Source organism: Megalops cyprinoides, chromosome 16 (genome assembly GCF_013368585.1).
Source record: "Megalops cyprinoides isolate fMegCyp1 chromosome 16, fMegCyp1.pri, whole genome shotgun sequence".
Classification (NCBI taxonomy): Eukaryota; Metazoa; Chordata; class Actinopteri; order Elopiformes; family Megalopidae; genus Megalops; species Megalops cyprinoides.
The window spans coordinates 16,152,714-16,163,730 of NC_050598.1; the positions used below are offsets into that span (position 1 = coordinate 16,152,714).

The window sequence follows — 11,017 nt, forward strand, 5'->3', positions numbered from 1 at the left end:
ATTTTTTGGAACATGTGGCCATTTGGTTAGTTGTGATGCTGCGGTGCGTGCTGTTTTGCTGAGCAGTTTTTGGACATTGCATGCATTGGGACAGCCTAATTTGTCATTTGCGGCCTCTCCCGTCCTCGGATCAAGGCCGGTGACAGTGTTGAAATCGGGTGGGGTGGTGGAGACAGGGCTTTGCGTTGGAGGTGACATCATTTCTGAGAACTTTCTCACACTCGCACAGACGTCCCTCAGCCTTTTGGATGCACAAAATATACCGACGGGAGGGAAGAGGATTTGTAATGATAACAGTATGCTTTTTTTCTGTCAATAAACCACAATGAGCAGTTGGTTCTCTGAGCTAGCGCTTGGCTAAGCTTTTCTCCTGCTTTGCTGAGAGCTTTTTGTGTATTGAGTTGCAGCATTACGGTATGCAGTCATTCCCATTAAATTAAAAAGGAGAATAGAGAGGGAGGGAAAAAAACAACACAAATAAACATAGTGCGTTTGTCAGTTTGAGTAATAAACTGTAGTGGCAGAGGGTTTGATCTGGTGTTAATTAGCCCCACAGAAAACTAAATCAAGCATCAAAAACCACAGATTATTTTAGGCTTCCTTGAGCGTGAACAGAAAAGGCCTCGGCGTCCACGACGCATTATTTCTGTTGACAGAAGGGAATTCTTCTCGTCTGGCCAGTTTAGTGGAACTGATAAGGTGCTCCTTGATTAAATTTAGCTGCGATTTCTTTTGGCCTCCTCATAACTGCCTGTTAATCCTTCCTCTCTTCATGTGTGCAAGCAGGATTAGGGAGTTCAAACAACTCGTAAGATGAACCTATATACAAGCCCTCAGGATCACTTAACCCTGTCAGTGATTGAAAGGGGAAGCAGGGGAGGGGAGGTGAGCGCTCCACCGAAGAAATCAGCTTTTCTGTTTATTTACAAGCCAGTTGTGATTACTGGGAACAATTTGCCTGTTAAACATAGGAAATGTCAAAGCCCAGGGAGAGTGCATGTGAAAAGATGAGATTTTGAATGTACAGTAGAGAGAACTGGAGCACAGCCCTGCGCTTTTTTGGACCTGAAAGCAATCATGCCGTGCTTGTTTATTTACTTATGGAGTTGGTAAAGTGAACCCAGAAGACCACCTTGAACCCAAAGTAATTTCAGATCGATGTTTAAGGGTTTAAGACTCCTTTTCTTTTGGGTGGGGGGGGAATGTTACCCCGCTGAGCACTTCCCAGGAAGCGGTGGGAGAATTGGGCAAAGCAGATCTTTTACATTATTTTGGGAACACAGGAGTTCACAATCAGGTTTAAGAAGGGGAAAATCCTCATCATGTTCTGTGTAATTTCACGACAGATTGTTTCTGTGATGCCTGTGACTCCCAGCGTGCCGTTTCCATAGCCCTGATTTTACAGAATTACTGCTGAAAAGCACTGCCAAGCAGGTCTCATAGGCGGGAATGCATTTGGATGGCAGCACACACTTGATTTAATGAGAGGTAGCAGACTGCTAGGCAACATATTATACAAAAGGACCCGCATTTTTTTTTCCTTTGGGAATTTAATAAAGAACAGTGGAAATTTAGAGCTATGGGCGATTCAGTGTAGTTCACAGTAACTAAATTTACCAAACGGTATGTCGGGTGAAATATTAAAAAAAAAATGTTCACATGCCATTCTAAAACCTCTTTCCATCTCCACACATGGTTTACCTCCATCTTATCTGATTGTTTGGTATCGACTTCTGACAACGATTTCTATAGAGATTGATGCAAGGTGTGCCTGTCCTTACAGGACCTGCATCATTTGAATGGACATGAAATGCTGGCAACAGAGTGTCTTTTTGCTTGCTGTCTGGAGGCTAGCCCTCTGTCAGTCTCTTTGTTGGCTTGCCTGTACAATGCTGCTGAGAGGCAGCCAAGCCAACATGTAGAATGTATGAGGCTGTGTGATGTGAAATCTGCTGTCCAAACTTCATCGCCTTGCCTTGAAAAATAAAAGTACCCTGTCCTGTAGGCTCAGTTACAGAAGGAAAGTACTAAAACTAGTGGCCAACAGCAAAAAGTTATTTGCAGATTTTACGTTTTTACTTGTGCCACCGAGAGAAAAAATTCTTACCGTGTACATAGGCGAGACTCTTCTTTCTTTTCGTAAATGTGTATTTATATTTTGCGTTGTTTCCTTAATTCTCGGTTTATGCTGTTTTTTTTCCCCCAAGCACATTTTCATTATGGTGCTTGCACCATTTCCCCGCCAGAGGGAGACAAATGGACTTTATTTCTTTTCTCTGCGAGCTCATCTAAAATTACCATAAGAAGCTATGTCCGTTTTCAATGTCAATATTTAACGGTCCCTATACTCAGCTAGTCCTAAGGACTTATACACATTGTGGACTGGTAAATAAATTAAATGTGCTGAAATGAACATACATTTCAATAAAAGTAACGATCCTCCGCGACAAAACACTTGAAATTGGTTAAGCAGCTATATATTTTACCCAGTATTTAATGTACACATTTTCTGTTGGTAACCATGTTGGAGTTGCATTTGATGTAAATCTCACAGATCTTGCTGATTGTTTTCCTCAGCAAGGCGACTGCCATCTTGTAAAATATAACGTTACTGCTCAAATTAACACGTGTTGTCAGTTTTGTATGATCAAGTCAAACTCGTGTTTGCTACAACCCCTCAATGTTATCATGCCGCTTTCTGCGCCGCATTCTCACGTCAGGTAAACTAAATTAGTTGAGCCGACTGTGCGACCCCGTTTCCTGGTGTTGTCATGTGACTAGAAACGGAATTCCAGTCTCCGAGAGTAAGTGAAAGCCTGCAAACAAACTGCGTCACCGGGCTTTAAAGCGCTGGAGACCTGATTGCAGAGGAGACCGCTAGCGTTTCACATTATAAACATTAGTCGCCACTGCAATTAGCTTGCTAGTCAACTACCTGCAAAATGGTGAAGATAGCGTTTAATTCTGCTCTGGCGCAAAAGGCGCTCGGCAAGGAAGGAGAGGTGCTTGTTGCAGAGAAGGTAAGATGATGTTTTCATTGTGGTTTAGCTAGCCGATTGCAAATTAGCAAACTAGCATGCTAGCTAGCTGGCGACTTGGTCCGTCGGACATGCAGGCCTTGCTTGGGCCAGTAACGGCGAACAATGGTGCCCATGACACGATAAACTAGACTGGATTGATGGCTTAAAAATAATTATGTTGGAAGGTGAACAGGCCTTCCCCATTCTAGGAAACTAGCCAGCTCGCTAATTTTACCGGCTGTGCAGCTAGGGAAGATATGATGTTAATGTTGCAGTACTTGCAAAAGAGCCATTAACCGGTTTAGCGCTTGCAGTCTGCATGACATCTAGCTAGCGAGCTAACGGTGCTGAAATGGTTGCGCGAGGTGGCTGTCGTTGTGTCGTTAGCTGTAAGTCATTTTAACAGATAAAACCCATCATTAAGGTCGGAATGTTATGAAAGCTTACTAGCTAACGTAACAGCATTTTAACGAGCTAGTTAGGTTAATCAGCGTTGTATTTTTGTATTATAGATGTAATGACAATAACGTGCAAATATTTGACATAACAGCGAAAGTAATGCATGTGTTGTAGCTTGCTAGCGCAGCTATTTCTATTCTCTGATGTTGGGGCGGGGGCGTCTGCCTTCCACGCTGCAACTGCACGGGTGCTGCACCGTGACCCAGGTGCCTGGCTGGTTAGCTACCTAGATAACGTTACCTAGTCAGGTGTTTCTGCATAGCTTATCACCTAGCAAGCAATTAACATCACCTAGCAAGCTATCCAATCAAAAAAGGGGCACATGGATCCACACGCAGATTAGTTTAGGTGCATCCCATTTCAGGCAATCGTATGTAATTTAAGCATCTGAGAGACATGATTACAAAATGATTGCGTACATTGGTGAGGTTGAATAGTGAAGATACAGAAGGAGAGTTCGGCGTGTAAAAACGACAGTAAACGAACGATGCCCGATAGACTTGAATGTTGCGTCCCGAATAAACGATAAGGCTAATGCCTTATAAAATCACCATCAATGTGACAAAAACGGTAACGCTCCAGCAAAACAAAACAAAAAAAAGTCCGGAATGAATGATGCATCATGGAACATAGGAGAGAGAAATAAAGTGGAATTAGACAAGGTTAATAAGGACAGTATGGTGTAGGGGGGTGCAAAAACTAAACGCAGACTGTCGAGGATAATTTAACCGGCAGTGGACAAAGATGACTGCTAACCATTGAGATAGAACAGGTTGTCATTTAGCCAGCGACAGTGTGGAGGCCAGGGTAGCCCAAACAGTCCAACATTCTCCAAAACCACCCACCACTTACTGTATCAATACAAGTGGCTATAGTTGTTGGTTAGGCTCCTAATGCAAAGAGGACTTGCACTTGGATAATGGTGAACTGCAATTCCTTAATGACTGGTTTCTCGCAAATGGAGAATTTGGAAATCCTTTCTGTAATTTACGGATAGCAAAACCAGAAAATATCCCCATAAATGGATAAGTATGGTCCTGTGTGTGTTTATTGATAGGTAAAGCATCTATAGTGCAATTTGTCTCTTGGTTTATTTATTATGTATTTATATATTCATCAGTTTCTTGTTCTGCTCCTCTCAGAAAACAAGTATGAAATCAGTATGGTTTCTGAAAAAAAAAAAAAAAAATCATGAAAAATCAGAGGCTAAGTACAAGTGCAGAAAAGTTAGGTGGCATTGATCAGATAATTCTGGATGCATGTTTACAATACTGTATGACTTGTTTTTCCAATATACACTGCATATTATTTTTCCATAATGGAGAAGTTATTACCATATTAGCAAAACATCTCATAAACTGCCAATCTGATTTATTCTGTGCTTTGTACACCTTATGTGGGTCAAACAACATGGCTACCATAAACCAGTCAGATTGTAGCATTTGCATCTAATATGAAAATGAGTGAATCGTATTTTCCGTTGTTACCACATTTATCATATAAATATAAAGAAATATAGATGTTATGGACCAAGGCCTGTCAATGTGCCAAATTTGAATGCAAGTAATGTCGTAATCACTGCCTGCAGGTATGTTTAATTTTGTTTTTGTCTGGCTGCCTGCTGCAAAGCCTTTTTAAAGGCTTATATATAACTAGTGTTCCACATTTACTTACACACAGTGTTCATGTGTTTGTTATTGTGATTGACCCACCGAAGTGCATGGCTCTGTAATTGGACTGATGTCCCATCCACTCTGAGGCATCACAGGTGGCCTGTAATAATTCATTCTCCGTCCTTATCTGCAGTGTAGCTCTCCTGACCCGAAAATCGGTGATAAAAGATGTAATGACATTTTCTATGGCTTTTTGCAGTGTTGACTGTATACTAAGACATGTTTTTTTGTGAAATACAAAGGAACATTTTAGCTGAAACTCATGTTTTTCAAGATCATTGAAGGAGTGATAGGAGTTAGTAACTTACCATATTTGTTGGATCCAAGGTTATTTTACTTGTACGTCTGTTTTTAATGAAAGTTAAATGTAATTTTATATTGCTTTAAACCTTATTTAAGATGACTGACTTCATAACGGACCTACCAATTGGATCAGTGGGCAAGCATCACTACCACTGAGAGCAAGAAATTTAAAATTTGTTCTGCAAGGGGCTCATTGTAAAAGGGTTGTGCAATTTTTTTGTAATTGTTTGTGCTAATATAAAGGGATAAATGTAATTTTAGGGGCTTCCAAGTGGCTTAGTGAGCAAAGTACTCATCCCTATGGCACTTGTTCAAAACTGGCATCCACCAACAAATTAGCGTTGTTCTGCCAGCGATAGGGATGGGTAGATCTGTCACGGGTTCCTCACCATTCCTAAGCACCCTGTAAATTCGTCCAGTGCCAGCAGGTTGCTCATACAATTTCAGTGGACCATTGTCTATCCTCCAGTGAACACCCGCTTCACTGTATGACTTGTGGTGCAAACATAGCCTTTACTTGCATGCAAATTGATGCAAGGATTGCATTCATCTTGATTCTTCAGATATACATGAATATAGAGGTTGTTGCTGTGAAATGAGCTTAATATATAACTGGCAATTCCAAAATGGGGTGAAGAAAAGCATAACAATGTGTTTTTTTTTTTTTTGGTCAATATCTGCCTCATTGGTGCAGCTTTCTGAATTAAGCTTAATGCTTAATTAATTATTGTATCTTAATAGTGTTCCAAACCAAATAGAATAATGAAGTTATCTTAAAGCTGAGTACATGTATATTACTTATTTATTAGGGGTTATCATGAATAACATTCAGAAACGCCTTTCATTCTTTTGTTTGAAAAGACACATTTCCATCAGACTCTTTTGGGCGGGGGGGTTCTGTAGAACTCTACCGAGCACAGTGCTGCACCCCAGGAGTCCTGTGAGAGGAAATGTGGTAACTTCTGCGAATTTCTGCATGTTGCTGCAACAGAGCTGCATTTCATAAAAGGCTGTAAACACTGCGAGACTAGACTTTTGTGTGATTTTTTTTTTTCTTTCCAACTTTAACGCCTGAGACCACAAACAGGAACAAAATGCCAGCTTACCCCTCTGCGTCCGTCTGCATCTAACTGCACTTTCTTAATTTAGCATGCATTTGCACCAGATGAAGCATCCATAGCTTCAGTTACTGTGAGACCGATATAGACGTGCATCTGTAAGGGTCCTGCCCAAAATGTCAGCCACCTGCAGGAGGAGGTGCCTGAGGTCACGCAGGTGTGTTGTTTCTCAGAAATAAGAGCGAGAAGCTTGTTCAAATGTTGCGAAGTGACCGCAGTCACCTGGCTGCCCAGCTCTGCTGATACAGAGAGATAACCCCAGGACATGCAGGCAAGCGTCTACACCACAGCCAGCATTTTGTGTTTGCAACAGCTTCTGCGGAATCCCGCAAGCGCTGTTAGCAGCAGCGAGAGTGATGGTTGCTTAACCCCCTCGCCCGACAGGATCCAGAGACGGCCTCTGTGTACAGCAATGAGAGCTCCACCGGCCGCTGTCTGCTCACGCTGCTTGGACTGGCCTTCATCCTGACCGGCCTCATCGTCGGAGGGGCCTGTGTCTACAGGTACTTCACTCCCAAGGTAAGAGCAGGTCCATCTTCTGCCTGGTTGGGGAGGGGATAAAGATTCTCATAAGGGTACTGCTGGTGTTTCCCCTAAAAAGAGTCAGTGGTCTTTGGTATTTTCTTATGTTCCTCATTTATCCAGGCATAGTAATGCTTAAAAAAGGAGAAAGCATTTTGGCTTTAACTCTTAAATCTTTTTGCTAGCTGTAAACAAGCATTGATGTGTTTCACTGTGAGGCTACGTGTGGGTGTTTGGTATTCCACTAACTTGAAGAGGCATGTGTTTATGTGCATCTCCCCCGCAGAAGCTGTACCATGGAGCCATGCACTTCACAGAACTGGACAGCGAAGTGGTGCCTGTGGACATGGAGACCCGTGAACCCTACTATCTGCCCCGCGTGGATGAGGACGTGGAGATCCAAGACAGTGTGGCCATCATCAATGTGTCCATGCCACGCTTCGGGGAGGGCGACCCAGCCTACATCCTGCATGACTTTAAAAGGGTAAGAAGCACCACAGTCAATGGGAAAACCCACCCACAATGATAAGGGCTTTTTTAAAATGGCTGAGCATGAACTGACAAACATCTGAGAAGTTACCTCATGTATATTTTTAAAGTTTATTTTTATTTTTTCGCAAGAATTAGACATGGGGAAATATATTTGCATACAAACCAACAGAAACCGTTTTCATTTCATACTCATTTTTCAAGAAGGTTTTAGTCTTGGTCTTCTGTGTGGGGGGAAAAAGGGAAGGTGGTTGTTTTCATGTTGCCATGTAGTTGCAGTGCAAGTTTATGTTTGGGTCAGTTCCAAGTGTGTCTACGTTCATGGATAGTGAGTGGTTCTCAGTACTGGGTCTAAGCATGCCCTTTCATTGGAGCAGAAGCTGACTGCGTACCTGGACCTGAACCTGGGAAACTGCTTTGTGATTCCTCTGAACACCTCAGTGGTTATGCCCCCCCAGGACCTGCTGGACCTCTTCCAGCAGCTGATGGTGAGTGCTGGACAGAGCTCTGACAGCTGATCATTTAAACACAGCCCGCTGGAGATTACTGGCTCCTCAGTCTGGGATTTACCAGGGCTTTGTGGTTTATGGAGATCACAGAATGTGTTCTCATTCTCCTGTCAGCCCACTTTCTGATGGGTCTTTGATTACCTTTATTCCTTTGGCACGTACTGCCAGGTAACAAAAAGGTGAGCTAAAGAGATCAAATGGACAATCTGATTATTAGCAATCTACATGCAAGCAATTATTACTTACTACCAGGATATTGGTTATCCATAAGTAGTTAGTTATGCAAACTTGTTCTTGAAGATGCCATTTTTTCAGTGAATTTTGTCTTTTGTGATTTCCTTCATTGGGCAGCCAGACTAAACAGTAAAGGCTAGAGTACATTGTTAGCTATGTAGATATTTTACTATGTGAATCTTTTGGCTTTGCCATGCTGGTTTCATAATAAATTGCTGGTTAATTTCCATGTAACGGCTGCGAGGACAGGTTTCATGCAAGGTGTGCGTCAGCGTTAACTTTGGGCTCTCCCATCCCCCCCTTGTGCATCTGTCAGTCTGGCTCCTACAGGACCTACCTCGTGCACGAGGACCTGGTGGTGACGGAGCGAATCGACAACGTGAGCAAGCTGGGCTTCTACATCTTCCACCTGTGTGGAGGGAAGGACACCTACAGGATGCAGCGCCGCAGTGATGTCATGGGTAACCCTCGACTCCTCCTCTAATCACACTGAGCATGCCCACACTGCGTCAGGCAGAGGTCACGGGCTCACAATAACTCATTTTTCAGGGTGAAGCTCTTTTTTTCTTTATTGAACGCTTAGTGGTGCTCCTTGTCTTCATGAAGGAGCACAGCTGACAAGACAAATATAATTTCTGTCAAAGTAGACTCTGGATCTCAATCCCCCTAGGGTTATACGTGCTCTGCATGTGTCAGGACCTCTTCCTCACGGTTTTTGCAATAGAAATGTCGCAAAATGAATTTATAATCCCAGTTTTTTTTTTTTCCCCTTTGGAGCACGAAAGCTAACTCTTCTGTGCTTTGTGACCCAGCAGGCATTCAGAAGCGCTCAGTGGAGGAGTGCCTCACCATTCGCCACTTCGAGAATAAGTTTGTGACAGAGACGAAGATCTGCAAGCCCTGAGCAGTGGCAGATTGGAGGTGGTGGGGGGGGGGGGGTTGGGGGGGTCCCTGTGGCAGTGAGGAAGAGCATGGGGGCATCTTCCAACCCCCACTGGGCTGGAAGCAGATGTTTTTGTGCATATAAACATAAACAGCAGAGTTTGTTTTTGTTCTTCTCCTGCTTTGTACCAACTGAAGAGTAGATTACCTTGTAACGTTGCTGATTTTATGTCTACTCTGAGCCACCGTAGGGCTTCTTTATATCTGTAGCCAGTGGCCCACTAACCTTGTTGTCGGTGCGTTGGATCGTCACTTCTCTCCTTTACTAGAATTGAACCATTCTCTTTAAGTTGACGGTGTAGATTGGCAGAAGGGTTTGTGTTGCAACTCTTTTTCATTACTCATCAGTGAACGCATTGTAATCCACTCACACTACAAAAATGAACTCCATTCATATACAGTCGTAGTGAAGCTCTGCTCTGAAGGAGAAAGAATACTTTGGGGGGGGGGGGGGGGCAAAAAAAGGGAAAAAGGATTTTTTCTGCTTTTATTCGTGCATTAACCCCCCCTCCCCCCTGCAATGGGTCCTTTGGGATGCTAGAAATCTCAATATTACCAGCTCTCCTCACTAATTCCCAGTGTCATGAGCTACACATTTAAACTCACCTGTGCCTTTTAGTGATTTATTAGTGAGCTGTTCCTTTTACCTGAATATATAACCATTTAATATAACACTACTGTACACTACTGTACAGCATAACCAGTATGCAGTATGCTGGTTAGTCTGTTACATCATTTGACAGTCATTTAGCAGACACTCTTAGCCAGAGTGACTTCCAGCACAATAGAACATAAGCGTGTCCATTCAACTTAAATGAGCAACAGTGTCAGGCCAGGCTAAGTAACAAATTTACAGCTTTTATTCAAACACATTGTTTTCGAAATGGTCTCTGTTTTTTGGTCGATATAGGCACACACACATATATACATTGTGTTCCTCGGGGATGTAATCAGTTTTCCCATGAGCCGAATAAAGTAGACCAGCTGAAACTACAAACAAGCTAGTGAGAACAGGAACGCTTTTAGCAGCAAGCAAATTGCCTTCTGACAAAAGTTTGTGTTTTGTTGGAAGGAAAGCAATATTCTAACAAGGCCATCAGTCAGTGTCTGAACTCTGAGTTTTGGGTCCTTAACCCTTTTAGAACTGTGAAACAAGTGGGTCATCAGTGTGTACTCCACCACCTGACTGTCCCCCCCCAACTGCAGAGAAAGTTTCTTAATTCGGAATATGTAGGCTTTTTTTGGAAAAATGTATTTTTCTTGGCCTTCATCTCTGAACTTTTCTTACAACTAATGGTGATAATAATGAGATACATTTGAGGAAAGGGAAAGAGGGCCACAAATGGAAAGCAAATTTAAGATATTTGTATGCAGTGACACTGGAAGGACATGGTGGAAATAAATATGGGCATTGCTAAGGCAAGAAACCATGAGCAGAGCAATTACAACTGCAGTCATAGTGCTATTCCTGTCATCCTCATTTAAGAGTGTTTCAGTGTGACTGAATGAAATGTCAAAGCTTTGTGAGCGGCCAGGGCCATTTTACTATCGGAACAGGGCCAACAGCACGTGTACAGGAGAGAACCCCTATGTGTTGCAGTAGGTCAATGTGAAACTGTTTGGTTTGTGAACTTTGGTAGTTAATGCTGTAGATATTCCAGAATCCATTGCTCCTCTTGATTTCGTTTCGCTCTTGCTGTACCGTAGTTCTCTCCTCTGACCTTGTCTCCCTTATATTAACCTGAAGG

The 11,017-nt window shown here is 42.7% G+C and overlaps 1 protein-coding gene across 2 annotated transcripts; it reads left to right on the top strand.

Moving 5' to 3' along the window:
- The first annotated feature begins 2,798 nt into the window (after nucleotides 1–2,798).
- Nucleotides 2,799–9,235, top strand: LOC118791314 (integral membrane protein 2A-like). Of its 2 annotated transcripts, none has more exons than XM_036548629.1 (6): nucleotides 2,799–3,020; nucleotides 6,958–7,092; nucleotides 7,382–7,579; nucleotides 7,962–8,072; nucleotides 8,644–8,788; nucleotides 9,143–9,235. In XM_036548629.1, the coding sequence occupies exons 1-6, from the start codon at nucleotides 2,943–2,945 to the stop codon at nucleotides 9,229–9,231; spliced, it is 756 nt and encodes a 251-aa protein (XP_036404522.1). In that variant the 5' UTR covers nucleotides 2,799–2,942; the 3' UTR covers nucleotides 9,232–9,235. The 2 variants fall into 2 exon arrangements, with proteins under 2 accessions (XP_036404522.1, XP_036404521.1); XM_036548628.1 differs by having other exon boundaries at nucleotides 2,800–3,020; nucleotides 9,140–9,235.
- The last annotated feature ends 1,782 nt before the right edge of the window (nucleotides 9,236–11,017 follow it).